Source organism: Mus caroli, chromosome 15 (assembly GCF_900094665.2).
Source record: "Mus caroli chromosome 15, CAROLI_EIJ_v1.1, whole genome shotgun sequence".
In the NCBI taxonomy this organism is placed as follows: domain Eukaryota; kingdom Metazoa; phylum Chordata; class Mammalia; order Rodentia; family Muridae; genus Mus; species Mus caroli.
Window position 1 is genome coordinate 65,456,081 of NC_034584.1, and position 20,386 is coordinate 65,476,466.

The window sequence follows — 20,386 nt, forward strand, 5'->3', positions numbered from 1 at the left end:
GGTTTCTGCTTCCCTAACTAATGCAGTCTCAGGTCCCGCGCGTTAAGTGAGTTTTAAAAAGAGGATATAGATTTGAGATGGGCTGTGAGATGGATCTGGGAGGAGTTAGAGGGAGAAGTAGAGGATGGACAGGATCAAAATATATTGTATACATGTGTTAAATTTTCAAAAAAAATCAATAAAAAATATTTTAAGTGTGTTGTGGAAGAGGATTGCATGGTGATTTCCTTCCTAGTCTGAAGCCTATGTATCTCCTTGAAAGGCTTTGTAGTGGTCCAGGAGTGCACTTTTCTCAATACTTGTTCTCCAGATGATGATGCTATTGAGAAAGTTATAGAACACTATGGAGATGAAGGCTACCTGGAGGAAGTGGGAAGAAGCTATAAGAGTCCTGGGTGTTGTAGCCTGGGCTTGACTCTAGCCTAAACTATACTTCCATGCTGTTGACATAGCATCAGCCAGCCTCTCCCCCTCCTGCTGCTTCAATGTGAGCTAATCTCACAGCTATGCATGAACAGCCATAATGGACTATATCTCCCAAACTGTTATCTTAGAAAAACAAACCATTCTTCCTTTGCCCTGTCTTTGCTGGGTACCCTATCACAGTGATTAGAGAGGTAACTAACACATAATCTGATATACATGCCCAAAGTCATTTTAGTAAACACCCTGATTCATCCTTTGGTACCATTTTCCACCTGGAAAAATTATGACTGCTTCGTGGTGGTATAGTCAGAGATCAAGCCACACCGAGACCTCTAAGCCATAGACAAGCAAGAGAGTTACCAAAGGCTGCTAGGTCCTGTATCAAAGGACTCAGGTTCAACTTGCACAGGCTCCTATGAAAATAAGCTAAAACAATTTGAACATCAAAAAGATATATTAAAACACAAAATGCATTTAAATCCTTGAGTTTAAATATTCTGTAAAACATTCCATCAAAAGTCTAATGGGTCGTCTCTGAAAGACATTATGTGAAAGCATTCACTGGGGAAGACCCAAGAATTTCCCTTCACACTAGGTACATAATCTAAGTAGATGGGTTGTAGAGGAGGAAGCTCTCTATAGAGAAAAAGCCCCCCTAATAAAGACAGAAGAATCAATCTACAGAGCTACCACAGCACCAATTTGCAGCCCTTGATGTGTTAATTGAGGGAGCTTTAGACATCAAAAGGGTGTGAACATCACAGAGAGAGACCCACCAGACAGCCTTATGTGCTTCCTGATGTGCAATGGTCCATCTGTGAAGTCTTGCCAAAAACATCAAACCTGAGTCTGATCAAGCCTCTGACTTGGAAACTAACTGACGAGGCCTACAAGGGTGGCAACTCCTGTTAAACTACTGAATTAGTGAATACTGTTAGCAAACCTAAAACAACCCTCTGGAACAAACAATAAGCCTGACTTCTTCTATAAACAAGTAGCCAAAAAAAAAAAAAAGATGAGAAATCTACAAGTTAGAAATTATGCAAAGGTGTTTTGAAAGACTGAACAATTGTTCACTTGGCTCTTGATTTAAATAGAGAAATTTGCTGAATAGGGTACTGGTTTAACAGTTAAAAGTTGAGTGACACCAGTGTATTTGGCACCATGTTTTCTGTGTGTGATGATGAAGTTTTAGTAACACTTTAAATATCATTATCTTTCATAAATATAGTCTAAAAATATATAGGGGTAAAATTATGTATTTCTGAGAATGATTCAAAATAAGAGGATCAAAAGATGAAAGAAAAATAGGTACCAAGTTAGAGATCTTGATGGGTGACTGTTTTAGAATTTGTGTTGGTTGCTGTGATAAAACACCATGACCAAAAGAAGCTAGAGGTAGGGAAAGGGTTTATTTCAGTTCACAGGTTCAGGCAACAGTCTATCACTAAGGGAAGTTAGGGAAGGAACTCAAGGCAGGGACCTAGAGGCAAAAGCTGATGCAGAGGCCATGAAGCAATACTGCTTATTGGCTTGCTCCTCAAGGCTTGCTCAGCCTTCTGACTCAGAGCACCCAGTACTACCAGCCTAGGAATGACACCACTCACAGTGAGCCTGGCCCTCCCACATCAACCATCAAGCAAGAAAGTATACCACAGGCTTGCCCACAGGCCAATCTGGTGGCAGGGGGAGGCATTTTCTCAACTGAGATTCTCTCTTCCAAAATAACTCTAGTTTGGGTCAAGTTGACATAAAAAGAAGCCAGCACATAAAACCACATGAGGTGCGAGGGACTCACTGTACTATTCTTCCTACGGTTGGTATATCTATCATTCTGTAGCATAAGAGAGATGAAATGACAGAGAGAATAGGGAGGGGAGACTAGTTCTCTTCTGTTCAAAGCCTGGCATTCTTTTTGTGCCTGGCATCTCTTCTCTATGAAACACCTTGCTCTTAAACTTTTTCATCTGTCTGCCCCTGAGTAGCATCCCTATCTTTTCTTAGTCAGATTTCAGTGACTCTTGGCATTTCTTAACCCTGATCTATTGAATCTTGTTCATGTGTCATAGAAATGGCTTGTCTCATACAAGGAGCATACTAGGTTCTGGGAGTCACTGTCCTCTGCCCCTAGCATATAAGATACACCATAGGCATGAACAAACATAATGTCTCAAAAATAACAACTTACTTTACTTCCTAATATGCCTATAGTAAAAGGAAGAGACATGATCAACTTTTTGAAAATAGGACCAGAGTTCAACACAAGAGCAGAGATAAACAGAAGGTATACACCACATGCCAGACCCTTGGTCTCTGTCTTGTCAGTTTCCCCTAGCTGCATTGATCAGCAGCCATAAGTATAGAAATGAGTGTGTGCATTCGCATGTGCCTTATTATTTGTGCATGGGTGCCTGTGTGATATATATATGTATATGTCTGTGGCATGTACTCAAGATGGATATGTTCTGATGATGCTGAAATTGGAGGCAATTGATCCATATGGAAGCCAATGGTCAGAGTAGGAAATAGCCTGTCCTGAGTTATGTTGTTGTCAGAGAGAGCGTTGTCCTTAGAATTTCTGGTATCAAGCCTATGAACTTTGATCTCTCCAAAGTCCGAGTGAGCTCATGCTTTAGCTTTTAAATCTTACCAAAAGGAGACCAGAGACAACTTGAAGATGGAAAGATTTTGTTTGTGAAGGTCTAGAAGCAGGGAGTCAAAACCCCAAGTCACTGCTTCACCATACTGCCTCCTGCCTGCTGATGGAGCAACAGGCAGCAGACCAGCTCCTGGAGAGAGCAAAGTCTATAAATGATAAAAGTTTAAAACACAAGCTCAGGAGGAAGGAGCCAGAGGGCAGCTTACAACACGATCTCTCCCATGTTCCTGTCCCAGGGCTTCTTTAGCCAGAGGAATATGTAGGGCTCAAGCCCAAAGCCCAGTTCCTGAGAGCAGATCTCTAGCTATGGTATTGGTACATCAATCCTCTAGATCCCTTGTTGTTTTCACAGGAAATCTCTGAGAGTGTAGCTTGTAGTTACCCAGGAGTTAGTACAGCAGGACTCAGCTGCCTACAATACACATATGCTTGATAACAAACCATATATGGGCTTTCTTCTTCTAGCTCATTTTGTTACCTTCTAAGAGTGAATTTCAAAGATCATCTCTCAAACTCATGGTTGGGATACCCACCTTATCTTTGAAGGATAACTTACCTTGCCTAGGAGTGCAATATTGAATATGATCCTTTGCTCCCTAGCATGAAACACAGAGAGACACTAGACTGCTCAGCAAAGATCTATGTTCCCCAGTAACTTGACACATCACTCCCTTACCTCTGCTTCCCACACCTGCTAGCAGCAAGTCCTGCATGGCCTCTCATGCAGCTTCTCAGGCCATCACCAGCCTAGGCTGCTAGCCAATGAGATTTATGGTAATGCAATATGGTTTTATCCACCAGGAAGCTTTTAATAAACTCAAGTGGCAGACATGCACTAAAGAGTTGATTTACAGTCTCTTGGCTGCCGCCAGCAAATTACTTTTCCTGTGGCATTGGTTAGGCAGGAAGATACTTCATTGGTGATTTTAGCTAGCTAGATTTGGGGTGAAATGTTTCACCTCTGCTGCCTGGCTGTATAATGATGGCTTGATGTGCCACATCCTCAAGGAGTGGACAGGAAACAAAGGGACAACCATACAGTAGGCCCTCGGCATGGCATCTCCTTTACTAAGGGTCAATTCTGTCAGGAATCAAACTCCTAACTCCAGGGAAAGGACTCCTTTGGAGAGGAGGACTTCACAAACAAGAAGTCTGGGTTATTGTTTCTTTATCTTTTGTTCTTTCTAGTTACTAGACACTAAAAAAAAGTCCAAGACATTAATATATATATATATATATATATATATATATATATATATATATATATATATAGAGAGAGAGAGAGAGAGAGAGAGAGAGAGAGAGACAGAGAGAGAGAGAGAGAGACAGAGACAGAGACAGAGACAGAGAGACAGAGAGAGAGAGACAGAGAGAGAGAGTCCTTTGATCTCTAGAAATTCTAGCTAAAAATTTCTGATAAAAAAAAAAACAAATCAGATGAGACCACCCCAAGGAAATTCATTTGTTCCTACCACGGTGTCTATGGAAACCAAGAAGGCCCAGAAACCCTTTGTAATTCTGTCACCCTGAAGGAATCCTCATTGCCAGTAGGATGGGGGTGGACTTTTCCAGTGGGGAGGTTCCCAGGCTTGTTGGGGAGTTGAGGAACAGAAATCCATGTGTGAGGGGAGAGGCCTAAACTGACTCAGATTACAAAGAACACAGAGAAAGGCAAAGGGAGTTTATATTTTATATGATATCATAGATAATAAATTTGATCTCTATCTTTTGGGAGTTATATATGAAGAATTGTATTACTTGGCCTATGAGCCACAACAATGACACAACACTGAGATATCCCTAAAAGTACAACAGGGCCACTTATACTTTATAGACAAACAAAAGCTGTCTAATTGGATGTAAGGATTGCTCAACTGCACAAAGAGAGAGAATTTATGGTGGGTATTATAAATAAGCCCACTATCCATAGTAATAAGGCCATGGACCCCAGGGGAGAACCCACTACTGCCATTATCATGAGCCAGTATAATTTCTAACTACATATAAATATTTATTCTTATACCCACAGATGAGTGTAGCTCTCAACCCCCATTAAAGAAACTTCTTTTTTAGCAGTTGGAGAACACTCTAGGAATCCACAACTGGCCAAAAGGCAAAGAACATCTGACCATTTCAAGTAACATAGCTGCAACATACTCCTTACATCAAAGGCTCAGAGCATGCTGTAGAAGATAGGGGAGGAAAGATTATAAAACTAAGGATTAAGATGTCTACTGGAATATGGTGTTTTCTTTATATGTACCCAAGTCGCATCCAGAAAATCTCAGCAATATTATGGATAGTGGGAATCTTATAAAACCTCACCCCTAAATGAAGAGATATATGTAATCAATAGCTATCTAATAACAAGAAGCCAGCCCTAAACACATAAACAAACAAGCAACAGTAGATGATTTCAGTAGGCTATATTTACAAAAACATGCATGCACACACACACACACACACACACACACTCACACTACACAGCAATAATAAAGACAAGAGGTCATGAATAGGGTAAGGACTGAGAGAAAGGCACAGGATGAGTTGGGGGGGCAATGATCTGAATACAGAACTCTATCTGAAATTCTCAATAAAATTAAATAATAAAAATAATGACATTACTTAAGATGCTTTTGGTTGTGGTCTGCATTTCTCGAGTGTGGAAAAAGCAGAGACTGTCTCATGTGCTGTTCTGGTTTCTAGCCAGGTTATGTTTAGCAGGGGTGAAGTTGGGTCCATGGCTTAAAATAATAATTATACGTGGGTACATGAGCTATTCCAAGGCTTAGCTGAGTATTTGAGCTTCTCTCAAGTAATAGTAAGACATGGCTGGCTGTCAAGAAGAAAATATTCAGTTGAAGCTGAATCAATATTCTGCCTTTAGCATACAAGAGAGCAGATGGGAGAGGAGAAAGGCTCAGATTGAAAATTGTCCTTCAATTCTGAAAGCTATCACTCACTGACAGGGAGAAGAAAAGGCATGCTTCTGTGATGGCAAGAAGACACGAAACATGATTCTATTCTCAAGAAAAGATAGGTAGCTCCTCACTTAAAAGAATTCTAAATTGTAGTGCCATGTGTCCTGGTTTGGGATGAAGTGTGTCTTCTATAGAGGATGACTGGCTGAGAGTGAGCCTTCACTGGGACTAGGACTTGGAAGAAACTGTATAACTCAGAGACAACAAAGCTACAAGTTCCCTGGGTCTCACCAGTCTGTACCCACACGATGATGTAAACCACTCCTTAAAACCCACACTGTGAGGATGGCTTGTGGATGCTGTTTTACAGCCATGATCCCATTTCATTTCTCACATTTACTAATTAGAAGAATCAGGGTAACTAACATTTTGGTCCAGAAATATACAAAACTACAATGCTTCCCCACATCACAGTCCTTCCCCGGCCTAATTTTATTGGCTATGATTTTGTTACTCAAACTTTGGTTCATGAGTCATGGTTTTTGTTTTTTTGTTTCCTTTAAAAACATTGTGTGAAATCACACCTGCCAGTCACTATCTGCAACAATACTGGGCACATTGATACAGCATCATGAAAAAGGGCCAGAGTAATAAGACTCCAACCAGGCCTGAGAACCTAGAGACACTTGCCTGGAGAGAAGTCAAACTCTTAAACGGTAGTCAGTTGTACAAGGAGTGTCCTTGCTCAAGGAAATAAGCCCACAACTGTGTTCACACAGGGAAGCCTAATTAATTTCAGTTGGAAACATGCAAGAGACATGGAAACAGGAGGACAACATGCTAGGAAGAAGGGGTCCAATGGAAGGAAGGAAGAAATGGAGAAGATAATAGTGAGGATTACGACCCAAGTACATACACACATATGCAGTGGAATTATGAAAGAACCAATACAAAATTAGTGAGATTTGTTGCCATTGTTTTGAATCAGACCCAAAGTTGTGTTCTTCTTGTCCCCATTAGAAGTACAACAAATTGTGTACCAACCACAGCCATACAGGTCTGCATTCAATGGTCCCAAGGACACACAAACCCCCTGGTATATGAGCTGAAACAGGACTATCTCCTCAAGGGATCTAGCAGGGATTCACAGTGGGAGCTGAGAATAAGGATAGCTGAACAAAGACTCACAGGTGGACCAGCAACCCCAATGCCTGGGTCACCACGGCTGCCAGGAGAGCCAGGAATCCCAGGTGTTCCTCGGTCACCCTAGGGAAGCCAAAAGACAGGATTAACAGGTTAATGCTGGAAAGATCAGTCACAACGTATAATAAGAACTATGTGTCTCACAGAATCCTCAGTGTGGCTCCATCAGCTACTCACCCATCACCTGTCCAACCTCCATTACAATATGCACAACAGGAACACATCTTCTCTCTTGGTCCAGCCCTACATGGACCAGAGCCCCCATAATTGTGATCATGTGTATCTCAAACCTCCCCCAATTTGAGCATGACCCCAACTGTGATTAGGAAACTAAGAGTACTCCCCATGTTGGAGAGAACACATATCTACTGCGTCACCATACCTCCATCCCAACCATACATGTACTGCCACATTTCAACTCAGTTCCCACACCATCAGTAAATTAACATATGGATGCTGATGTTTCCAGACTTTCCCAATACCTACATTTTGTGATTAGCTCTTCTGGGTGTGGTGGCAGATGTGGTCTTAAAGCTAACCCAAGGTAGGCCACTTGAAGAAGTTTCACAAAGAATAGGTTTGGATGTTGGAGACTCAACTTTACATTGTAGCCTCAGCACTTAAAACCATGAAAAGGTCCCTGGGCATGTTTCTTTCCCTATCAGAGTGGCACATCTGAGCACCTGAGCCAGCATAGTGGTACACTGGTTAAATATGTTAAGCATGATGATAACATGTGTGCAACCCTGCCACCTGGTCTCCATGAGCCAGCTGCTATCTTTGCTGCTGTTTTCACCATGTGACCTTCTGGATGTGATAGAGAAGGGAAGAGGAGAGGAAAAGGCTTTGCCATTTCCCACAGAAGGAAGTCAATGTTCTAGTTTTTATTGTTTTCATTTCTGCCATCTTAAAGGAGTCTTGGGTTCCAACACTGATTCCAAGTGGGCAGCAAGCCTGACTGCTGCTGACACCGGCATTTCCAGTCTTGGATCACCCCATTTTGCATAAATAGTTAGATTTTAGGTGCCTAACTGCCAATGAATTTGTTTTCTATGCCTCCCTGAGCCCTACAGACAGCATCAGGAGATGCTGTTTCCCTAGGACTGTTTCTTAAAACCCAAATTCAGAATATACAGCAAAATGTTACATGAGGGATTGTTTACCTACATCTCCAGCCTGACAATGCAGTGGTAGGCATCATTCCTGAGGCCACTTAATATCCCTGGAATGAGTCAATTTGTTTCACAAACAGAAACAGCCCAGAAGCTGGTCATGAAGAGTCAAAGAGATTATGTTCAGAAATCTGACTCTAAGAAACATTGATTTATTAATAATTATGTTTTTAAGCATTTAAAATATCATTATTAAACACGCTACATTTTTTTGGCTATAATGGCCACTGACAACTCTTGCATTCAGAACCTTTAAGAAAGTAACACTGTATGCACTCACTGATAAGTGGATATTAGCCCAGAAACTTAGAATACCCAAGATACAATTTGCAAAACACGAAAAAAATCAAGAACGAAGACCAAAGTGTGGATACTTCATTCCTCCTTAGAATAGGGGAAAAAACACCCATGGAAGGAGTTGCAGAGACAAAGTTTGGAGCTAAGATGAAAGGATGGACCATCCAGAGACTACCCTACCCGGGGATCCATCCCATAATCAGCCACCAAACCCAGACACTATTGCATATGCCAGCAAAGTTTTGCTGAAAGGACCCTGATATAGCTGTCTCGAGTGAGGCTATGCCAGTGCCTGACAAATACAAAAGTGGATGCTCACAGTCAGCTATTAGATGGAACACAGGGCCCCCAATGGAGGAGCTAGAGAAAGTACCCAAGGAGCTAAATGGGTCTGCAACCCGATAGGTGGAACAACAATATGAACTAACCAGTACCCCCGGAGCTCGTGTCTCTAGCTGCATATGTAGCAGAAGATGGCCTAGTCGGCCATCATTGGAAAGAGAGGTCCCTTGGTCTTGCAAACTTTATATGCCCCAGTACAGGGGAATGCCAGGGCCAAGAATTGGGAGCGGGTGGGTAGGGGAGCAGGGCAGGGAACTTTTGGCATAGCATTTGAAATGTAAATAAAGAAAATATCTAAAAAAAATAATAAATAAATAAGGTAGAAAAAAAGAAAGAAAGAAAGTAACCCTGATCCTTGAGCAAGTAGTCGCTGCTGCTGTGAGTTTGTGTGCACACCAGCCACGTCATTTCCAAACACCCCACAGCACTTTCCCCTGTCTGTCAAGGTCTTTCTTCTTGTTCTTTTGCTGGGTGCCCTGAGCCTCATGTGTGAGAGGACTATATCAATGTCCCTTTACAGCTGATACTCACCTTCATCTTTGAACGTTGAACAGTTATGAGTCTCTGCATTAACAACTGGCCACAGCATATAGATGCTTCTCTGACCATGGTTGGCAAGCTGCCCATTCCCAGGGGATAGCCCCACTTCCACAAGCACACAGGAAGCCACAGTTGCACTCAGTAGATTATTAAAAAGCAAAAGCAAAGTTCAGAAGGAATGGATTTATTTAACTTTGTATGTGCCCACCTAATTTTTCTTTCTGCAAACTCTTGTGGTAAAATGGTATCACTGTAAATGCAATGCTTGGTATGTCTCTCAAATTTATAGTCACTTTCCTTCTGCATGATTACATATAAGTTGCAGGGAATCTTGGTAGACTCTTTTATTGATGATGGTTCTAAAGTGGAAAAGTCTTCCCAAGGCTACAGGAGGTACATGTCACTATCTTGGGGCCAAACCAAGAGTCACCCGATTATGTCTGAGCTATTCCTACCTGACCGTCTTCATTCTTGTAAAGAACTGGTGGCAGATAAACCATGGGACAGGCTCCCACTTGCGCCTGTATTTATCTTTTCAAGCCTTTCCCTATATTCCTAATTAGATTTCTTAGATCCAAAGTATGTTTTGCTTCCCAGGTCTAGTCATGCCACATCCTAAAGAAACACAATGCACTAAGTAGGAATTAGAAGAGAAATTAAGAAAGATCTAGAAGGATAGTTGAGGGTGGGGCAATGGATGATCTGCTTCTCACTGATCATTAGTGGCTGGTGATAGGGTTTAGAAGGACAAGGAAGAGAAATGGCAGGGATTAAGGAATCAGGGTTAGGATTAGGTAAGGATTGGGGTTTTGATACCTATGTTTCTGTAAGGACTTTGTAAGCTCCATTGCTCCCATCTTCATGATTGATAGTCCACTTCAGAACTTAGCACTACATACTGACAGTAAGCAGGCATCATAACTCAGTTGCAGGTCAGCATTGGAGCAGAGGTTTCGGCTTACATGGGACAGGCAGTGAGGGGTAGCTGCAGTCCCCTCAAGACCATGTTCCATGCACATCAGTAACCCTAACACTTGAATGACAGGTCCCAGCATGCCCCTTTTGTTGTGGTTTGGATGAGAAATGTCCTCCAAGGGCTCATATCTTTGAACATTTGGTCCTCAGTATGTGGTCCAGTTTGGGAAGGTTATAGAAACTTTAGGAAGTGCAGCATTGCTGGAGAGGGACTTCACTAGGGTGGGGGTAGGATTGCGGTTATGATAGATGGTCCCCACTTCCTGTTTTCTCTCTTTCCCTCCCTGCCTCTCCCCCCTCCACCTCTGCTTCCTGCTTCATGTGGATAAAATACGATGATGATTCTACTTCCAGTCAGGCTTCTCTCTGACTTCTCTGAGCCTATTGTGATGCTTCCTGTGTCTGGATGTCATGTGATTGCTCTGCATCTGGTCAGGCCGAACTCACCCTCCAGATGCCATGCTTCTCCTCACAGCAATGGACTCAATCCACTCCGGAACTGTGAGTCAAAATAAATTCTATCTTCCACGACTTATTTTTTTTGGTCACATTATTCTGTCACAGCAACAGCAAGTGACAGATACTCCTGTTTCCTTTGTGTGGCACGGCTTCTGAGAGCTTGCTTAAACTAACTTCCACGCTCTACACTCCTAAGCACTGACCCCTCTACAGCTGATTAGCACACTTGCCTTCTCTCTCTCCTTCCCTCCATGTCTGTCTTTCTGTCTGCCTGTCTGTCTGTTTCTGTCAGATTTCAGATATTTGTACACATCTTCACTAATAGTCACACTGATCTCTTGCTGTCCATGTGTTCAACTCCCCTCTAACTTCCCTGTTAACAGCATGACGGTAGATCCCCCACTCACTTGCCTATTCAGTAAAACTTACCGCAACATACCTCAAACGAGTCCGATCTGATATTGGCTAAATATATCTATGTATCTCTACACCAAGTATCTGTCTTAAGGCCTGATACCGGTGGCTGGCTTCAGTGCCCTCCATCTGGATTGCAGGAACATGCAGTCCTTCACCAGCCATTGTGTCAGGTACTGAATTGCGCCTTCCCCAAAATAAACCTCTCTCCTGTACCCAAGAGAAAAGACTGTGCTAGCAAGGCCTCTCTGACCCAACTGAGCAGCAGTGGTACACGATTGATTTTCTGCAGTGACCAGGTCTGGCCCCATCTGTGTCTATAGCCTATTGTGATGCTAAAAAAAAAAAAAATCCCTAAAGAAACCACTTCCCAGCTTAATGAACAGACACTTTTAGAAAATGGCCCCCAAAGGACACAGAAATAAACCTAGCACTCTGTCCTCAAGAGCAAATAGGGCCAGCAGACAGGACAAAACAGTGTCTGGGACCCACATTCTAAAGAGGAGTATGTGAAGAAGTTTGGGGTCTTGTGAGGAGATGGTAGCTTTAGAACAATGACTATGCACTGTAAGATTAAGTATCTCTTAAGGAGCCCTTTTCAGTGTCAAATATTCTTGACTTCTTCAAAAAGAAAAGTAACAGAGTCTCAGAAAGCTAAAGCCACTGGCTTCCCAGTCATCTACCTTGTAGGTAGCTGAGCTGGAATTCAAAATAAGTTCCCTATGAAGCCCAAACACATTCCCTTTGCAGGAAGCAAGTGTCACTCACAAAGAGTTGCCTGTAATCACCAGCAACCAGGAGCCATTGAGATGTGCTGATGGACACTTACAGATTGCTTCCTCCCTGAATCCCATGAGGTGTGCTCTCTCGACTCATGGGAGAGGGCTAGAGATTTCTCTCCATCTCTCCTCCCCTCTCCCTTGCCTCCTTTCCTCTATACTTCCACTGAGCAATCCATTCATTATCCAAACAAAGATGTCCTTGCACCTCAATTTACTTTCTAAATGTCTTGATGAACCACTCTGTAACTGACACATCCATACATTATCAACAGTGGAATAAGTGACTACTTAAGGGGAAGGGATGGTCCAGGGGCAGCATGGCTTACCCTGAGCCCAATGCTATTGAAACTGCTCAATAACATTGGGTCAGGAGTTTGAGCCCATATCTCTCTGTTTGCTGATGCTTGCACTGGTTTCCACATGATTTTCTCCAACAGAGAGTATATAGATACTATAAGCTACCTAGGTGAACACCATCTTGTTGCAACAATAAAGCTGAAACCACAGGATGCCAATGGTGGTGGTGGCTGTTTCTGTTGTTGTTGTTTTAAAAAGGTGTTACTGGCAACCCCTACACTGGGAAACTATTTTTTTTTATAGATATGGTAACATGTCACTGACCCAAACACTCTACTTAGAAGCAAAAATGAATATATTTATGGTTCTATTGTTAAGACCCCAAGATACAACTGCAGGATAACAGGAATGTATAGTGTCTCCCATTGTCAGATAAAGGTCTTATGTAATTAGGGTGGAAAATGAGACAAGTCAAGCTCTTTACTTCTCTGCCACATCTGACACCCTGGTTTTGCTTCTAAAAGGTAATCAGTGTCCTCTGGGTCCTGAAGGCTCTCAAGAGGGAAGGGTCAGAGTATTTGGATATTGAAAAATGAATCTGGACAGGGCTCACCAATGACAGAGCGCCTCCCTTATACAATGCCTCCGTCCCCTCCCCCATTCAGCAAATATAGAGTTGCATGCATTTACTCCTATCATATAAATCATTCTCCCACTGAGGAAAATCTTTGATCATGGGTAAAGCAATCAAATTACCACACTGCAAGCCAATTAGCATATACTACAATTCCACTTACTCTAGGTTTAAGATGGTTACAGAGAATGCCTGCTTAAATAGGGAGAAAATGATAAAACTGAGATCTCTGCTTTGCTACTATCAACATCTATGGAAGAACCTCAAACTAACTTATGCTAGATATTTGTTTGCTGAGACTTTCATATAGGATTTTAAATTCAGTTCACTCTGTACTCATGCCACTGAGATCCCGAAGGTACAACTACAATGTAAAAGAAACAAACGGGGGAATGGTCTCCCATCAGGTGGTTGGACTCTACAGCTGGGAATAAAACTCCCAAATCACTGCAACATATCTGATAACCTAAGATAGCCATCTGGGATGGGTGGTACTGTGCTTCAGAGAGTGCTAGCAGTTTCAGGGTGACTTGCTGTATGAGAAGACCATTAGAAGTAGAAGATACAAAAGAATATGTTCTCCATGTTTTTAAGCTGTTTTTGTTCAAGAGACCCTTACTCTGTAGCCTGAACTGGCCTAGATCCAACCTCATGACCCCAGTCTAGCCTCAAACTTAAAAAAGAAAAATCTTCCTATCTCTAGCTCTTCCTCTCAAGGTTGGGATTACAGGCATGTGCCACCACCGGCAAGGAGGACATTTTAAGGAAATTGTTTTTATGAATAGGCACAAGTGGTAAGAAGTGATTTTATAATAAGATACTTATGTAATTTAAATACGCATATCTTATTAAATGTCTGAGCCCCAATCCTAAGGTCAATGAGTGACTCTGGCCCACATCCTCTCAACTCCATGTATCTGAGTTGGCATCCTAACTCTCACTGTATATAGGTGTGGCTACAGTTGAATTTGCTGCTTCCCATGTCTTAGTGTCCCTGCAGCCCCTCACCAAGGCCTACAATAACACTTTCTTTATCCCACATTACAGCTGCATGCAATTTCAAATGAGGACAAGTATCTCAGTCTTCAAGAAGCCACCAAACCAGGATAAGAGCCTTCCTGACCCCCCTCAGCCCTCTCATCCCCTTCTCTACTACCTGCCTACTTTGCCGTTCCCACATCCAATTGTCCCCTGATCCGTGAGCTGAAAGAGGCCAAGGAATGTACCACTAACAGTATTATGTCCTACAGTCCACCCTGTAATGTGCCACAATGTAAGCTTGAGTAAATGAAATGGGATTCTGTGTAGGGAGATCTTTGGGTTTTCTCCTGCTGACTCAAGGGGATATTGCCTTTTTAGGACTGTAGTTGCTGGTGAATTGAGGGAGAGTTTGGCTGGTGTTCATCCATTTTCTTCTTCCTCTTGGGTATACAACTAGTTGATATTCTCTGGCCTTCTTGTCATGAACATCACTAGAATTTGGTGGCTGGACATAATAACCAATTTCCAATGCTGGCCCCAAACATTTTCCTAACATCATCTTCCCTCTCTATCCCTACTCACCATGTATACCAAGACTTTGGGGAAAGACAGAGCAATACCAGGATAGTATTGCTATCGCTGACTAGACCAGGACCCCACCCCAACATACACACACACACACACACACACACACCAAGAGAAGACTTAGCCCTTGGCTGGGTCAGGTGAAAAACGGTACTTTTCTAATAATTTAATCAGCGTTTACAAAGCACTGCTATGGGTACTACATCACCATCTCAAGAATTCCTGTATGAAAAAATGTGGGAGGAGTTGAGGTAGCCTGAGATGCTCTCTCTCTCTCTCTCTCTCTCTCTCTCTCTCTCTCTCTCTCACACACACACACACACACACACACACACACACACACACACACACACACAATGTACATATCCTCTAAGTGGTCACAGGTACCATCTCCAATTTGCTTAGACAAGCACTCACCTTGATTCCTAAGGGACCAGGTAACCCAGGTGGTCCACGTAGTCCCTGTTGAAATGAACAACATGGATCCATGAGAGCTGAACCACTCAACACATACCAGGTTGCTGCCCTCTGCTGGAGCAGTAGTTGGAGAGCAATGTGAGTACATTCAATCATAGGTCCTGGGTGTGATTCCTGACTCTGCCACCTACTGACCTTATTGGGACAAACACAAGTGTCACTGTTCCTTACTGTGTTTTTCTCCATGCTAAGGGCACCCAAAAGGAAGCAGCAAGATCAAGCTTCAAAGCCAGGCTCACTTGACCTCATGACCCCTAAACCTAGTCTCCTTCTTTATCACACTCTGGGTAGGGACTCCATTTCCAGCTGATGAGCTTGGCCTAGTAACAGCACTCATACACACACTTGAAATGGAAGTCTATTTTTGGCTGGAGGAGCTCAGTGTGGACCAAGAATCCCCCCCCCCCGTGTGTATGTGTGTGTGTGTGTGTGTGTGTGTGTGTGTGCCACAACCACTAGGTACTCTGAAACTTGTTTGTTTCCCTTGGATCCTGAACCCGCAGCCAGAGCCCCATGTGCTCTGAGCTGGCTTAGCATACAGCTACCCTGTGTACCCATTTGCAGTTTTGCCCTGCCAGGGATCCAGTTTCCTGTGGTCAACCACAGGCTGAAAGGATTAAGTCACAGATTTCAGCAGTAATTCATGAGTTAGGAAACACTGTCCTGAAAGTACGGTGTTACAAGTTTTCTACTTTCTTGTTATTTTTAAGCACGCTGATTGACGACAGGACTATGTCCCTGGGCCAAGGGACAGCTTGTGCATCAGCTAGGGCTTGCTTTCTAAAATGAGTCTTTGCCTTTGCTCTGTTCTCTTTTCCACTGTCAGCCTGGCTTCCCAGAGCTCAAAGCATGTCAGCCCACCACTTACCGGCTCCCCATCCTTGCCCTTTCCTGGTGGCCCTGGGAGGCCAGGAGCACCAGGATCTCCCCGTGGACCAGCTGGCCCTGGGCTGCCGTCTTCCCCTGCTGTTCCCTGGGGACAAAAAGAGGACCTTGATGAGCATTAGCAGCGGGCAGAACTCTGCTATCCAACAGCGAGTCAGCCCGAGCCTGTGTGTGGCAGTGGCTTCCTGAGCTGTCTGTCCCTCTCTGAAGCATCAGAAGACAGACTGCTCAGTGGAGGTAAGAAGTTGAACTCTGTTCCCGAACATTCACATGCTGAAGTCCTTTCCCCCAGCAGAGCCTCCACCAAGCCTCACCCTCCCTGTCTCTATCTCCTTCTCTGACAACAGTCATGATTGGTTTCCCACACAGTCAAGAGAAGGTGTTTGGCTCCCCCTAGAGGCCATATGGGCCAACAGCACACAATTATATATAAAATATAATTTGAATATATTCTTTGTAAACTTAGGTTAGAAATAATCTATTTGATGAATTTGGAGTGGCCCTCACCTCTAATCCCGGCATTTGGGAGGCTGAGGCAGGGGAATTACCACAAATTCGAAGCTGGCATAAACTACAGAGCGAGTTAAAGGCTGGCATGCGCCACAGAGTGAGATCCTATCTAAGGCACCAGCCACATTTGAGCAGTTGTGTAGACTGCTGTAGATAATACATCTGGAGAAAGTTCACCTGACATGTGCTGGGGCTAGACACACCATCACCTCCTAGCCATATGTTCTCTCCCCAGGCCATGCCCCTGCCTACAGTCCTTGGGGTGATGTTCATATGCTTGGACCAAAGCTCCTTATGCCATCCTCTCTTCACAGCTAAGCAAATTCAAGTGTAGAGAGAGTGCCATTTGCCAGGGTGACGGTTTCTCAGCCTTGGTCTTGTTGACACTGAGGATGGCTGAACACTGTCTGTTGTGAGTGTTGCAGACAGCATCCTTCCCTGTGTTTTGTGATAGTTGAGGGAGGATCCTGTTCTGTATATCCTAAGCTAGGTGCAGCTCCTCTCCTTGGCATAGGGATCACCAGATGTCATGAGGAGGTGGGACTGTTCCTACTGAAAACCACTGTTCTGACCCTAGTTCAGAGGCCCACAACTCGGACATGGAACCAGCCTTTGATGAGTCTGAAACTCAAACTCTCCTTTGGGCACCGATGAACACCATGGGTTTGCCAAGCTTTGCCTCAGCATCGCTAGCATGGATGAGAACCTTCCTTAAAGCACACAGCCATGTCAGAGCAATGTGCAGAGGGACTGCAGAGGATGCCTTGTTCCTCCTAGGCCTGTGGGCTCTTTCTAGTTGATAAAAAGAGGGATCTTGTCTCCCTCTTCGCTATAATAATCAAAACGCTTTCCCAGGCTTCCCAGGTTTGGGAAGGGTTCCCTGGTAACCATGATGCTCAGTGGATAAGTGGATCACTGAATTAAAAGTGGAGTATACACTCAGACCCAGATCTGCTGCTCACCAGCTCTGAGATATAGAGCAAATAAAGTCCCTCAGAGCTTCTGTCTACAACAGTAAAGGGGACATTGCTCTGAACCCTCGGTGAGCAATGAAGGTGAGAGGATATGAGAGCTCACGTTCCCCTCTCGGCCATATAATCCCTTCTGATGCCTGGGTCCTAAACCAGTCCTGAGCAGTTTGAGTTCCTCACCCACTGGCCCAGTGAAGCCTCTTACCTTCTCTCCACGCTCCCCGTCTTTCCCAGGGGCGCCTCTGACACCAGGAGAACCCTGAAAATAAGAAAGGTTATTCACAGTTTTTTGATGGACATTAGCCCCCAGGGTTATGTCAAGAGGCCCCTTTCACTTCTGCTCACATGTTCCCCATCCATTCTTAAACTGACTGATGCCCATGTCCTTGCCTGAGTCTGGTCCTGGAGCTTATAACAACAAAACAGGTATGGTCTGCTGAGTGCTGGCCCTCAACAGCCTTAGTCTTTGGGTAAGCAGACCAGGCGAGGACTGACACCAATAAGGTTTCCTTAAACTCAAAAATCTGACTTGGTGTCAGAGATCTACTCTTTTAGTATCCGTGGGGTTCTCCCCAACACCTCAAGGAAAACTTGAGGATAAACACTGTGCAGACACACCAGTGGGGAACTTACGGTCATGAGAAAGAGAACAGCTAGCTAGTGACACTGACAACTGGAGCTCAGCCCTGTTGAGGACTGTGGGGCCTACCAAGGACAACCTGCAGGGCTACCTCACCTTGGAGCAAAGAACTAAGCTACCAGGGATGGACAGATGGGTCCGTGGTGAAGAGCATTCACGGCCCTTCAAGAGAAACCGGAGCAATAAGTACTCAACTCCCAACACATGCATGGTGTCTCTCAACTACATATAGTTCCACCTCCAGGATCTCTGAAGCCCTCTTCTGGCCTGCACAGGCACTAGCACACAGTGGTACAGGGATGTACATGCAGTCAAACATCCATACACAAAGAAATCATTTTGTTATATTTAAAGAGATGGGCTGTTTCTTCCCTTGTCACCCAAGAGCTACTTCAGGTGACAATTCGGGCCCCTTTCTATACCTGACTGGACAGAATGCTCTCCAAAAGCCAGATAAAGTGGGCAAAAGAAATCAGGATTGGTTGGCACTAATTATGTATGTAGAGTGGGGAAAGAAGGACTATACAGCAAAGAGCTCCTTCAACCACTTCCCCCCAGGACTCAGTCCCTTCATGCCTCCATTGCTTCCTGCATAAAATGAGGTCAGATCTACCTAACAGGCTTGTGTGGATGAAATAAACAAACATATCCACGTTATGCATTAAAAATCTAAAAGCCATGCATCTGTCCATGGAGTCACAGACACCTGGGAAGGTTTAGAAATAAGGAAGCCTGGCCTTGTGGCAGGATCTTTGATCACACTGTGAACACCAAGATTGCACAATTTACTGGAAAAAAAAAAAGAAAGAAAGGAAGGAAGGAAGGAAGGAAGGAAGGAAGGAAGGAAGGAAGGAAGGAAGGAAGGAAGGAAGGAAGAAACCGGTGTCTAGTTATGGTGTGGCTCACCCTTAGTTCACACCTTTAGTCCCAAATAACAAAGGGTAAAGTTAGTTTGTAGAAGGAAGAACACATCTTTGAAAGTGATATCTAACTGGATAGCAGAGAACTGACGAGTCAGAGAAAGATTTGACAGAATAGGATATGCCCAGCTCTTACAAGAAGTGAAAGGAAAGGGGAGCTACTTACACGGGACAGTGCAGAGAGAGAAAGGAGGCAGTTTTACCTGGCCAGTTGTGCAGAGACAAGTTGCAGAGAGAGAATAAGCTAGACACTGGTGAAGACAGAACAAGCCAGACAGAGAAGAAGCCAGAAGATTAGAACAGATTGCTAGAGTTAGTTTGAGGAGAAGCAGAGCAATGCAGGAGAGGCTGAGAGAGAAGCCAGATTGAATCAGTCAGCTTGGAGAGAAATTAGAGCCAGAACAGCTGAGTTGAACCAGCTAGAGCTCAGAAAGAACAAGAAAGGGTGAGCTTATTCAGCAGTAAATCTCAAAGGCTGAAAACATTCTAGGCCTAGATAAGATTGGATGGAGGCTAGGAGCTTCTAGGAGTAGGCTTAGGTTGGCACAGGGAGGCAGTAAGCCCTGAAGAAGTCCATTACATCAGGCAAATAAAACTTATTTTTATATGGTCTAATCGATTGCAGAGGACATCTTCCCTATAGCCTGTGACCAAATGCCACTGGGCATCATATTGAAAAATCAGTAAATTCTAAATCAATGGTTATGTTGAATCATAGAACTAGCCCATTAAAAGATATTGTGGGTCTCCACGTAGCAGAGGGAAAGGAGGAACGTCAGCAGGTGGTGTGGAACCTAACCATGTCTCATTTCTTCAGATGAAAGAGCTTAGATATGGATGACCAAGCCCTTAATGCTGGTTGTTAGGAGGTCTGGGTAAGAACCAAGGTCCCTACCAGCCATCGGGACCTTTACTTCTAGGTTCACTTATTTCCTTGAAGGCAAACCGTGATGCTGATTCTAACATCAGTGAAATGTACAGTCTCTGTCCCACCAAGTCTATCTACAACCCAGGCAGCTGACACGTTGCCCAGGACCCTGGGTTGTCAGTGTTCCATCTGGGTAGCCCTCATCAGTGCACTGTTGACAATGCTGCCCACAGCTCTGTGTGGATGGGAAGGAGGAGATGGACAGAGGCAGACACCGCTGGTTCACAACCCACACAGACATGCTGCTCTCTTTACAATACTCACCAAACTTCCTGGGGGTCCACTGAGACCAGGGGGTCCTGCAGGTCCTGGAGCACCCTAAAAAGAGATGGAGCAATTGAGAAAAGCCAAATGTATTGGCTAGAAAA

At 43.9% G+C, this 20,386-nt stretch overlaps 1 protein-coding gene across 2 annotated transcripts in view; it reads right to left on the bottom strand.

Annotated features, from left to right (window-relative positions):
• Col22a1 (collagen type XXII alpha 1 chain) overlaps window positions 1-20,386 on the bottom strand; it is a 237,024-nt gene that overhangs the window by 75,468 nt on the left and 141,170 nt on the right. For both annotated transcript variants that reach the window (XM_021183654.1, XM_029469967.1), the window contains exons 36-40: window positions 20,283-20,336; window positions 17,736-17,789; window positions 16,033-16,137; window positions 15,105-15,149; window positions 7,195-7,272 (exon numbers count right to left, since the gene is read on the bottom strand). In XM_021183654.1, coding sequence (XP_021039313.1) covers window positions 7,195-7,272; window positions 15,105-15,149; window positions 16,033-16,137; window positions 17,736-17,789; window positions 20,283-20,336 — 336 coding nt within the window. The remainder of the gene's footprint in view (window positions 1-7,194; window positions 7,273-15,104; window positions 15,150-16,032; window positions 16,138-17,735; window positions 17,790-20,282; window positions 20,337-20,386) is intronic.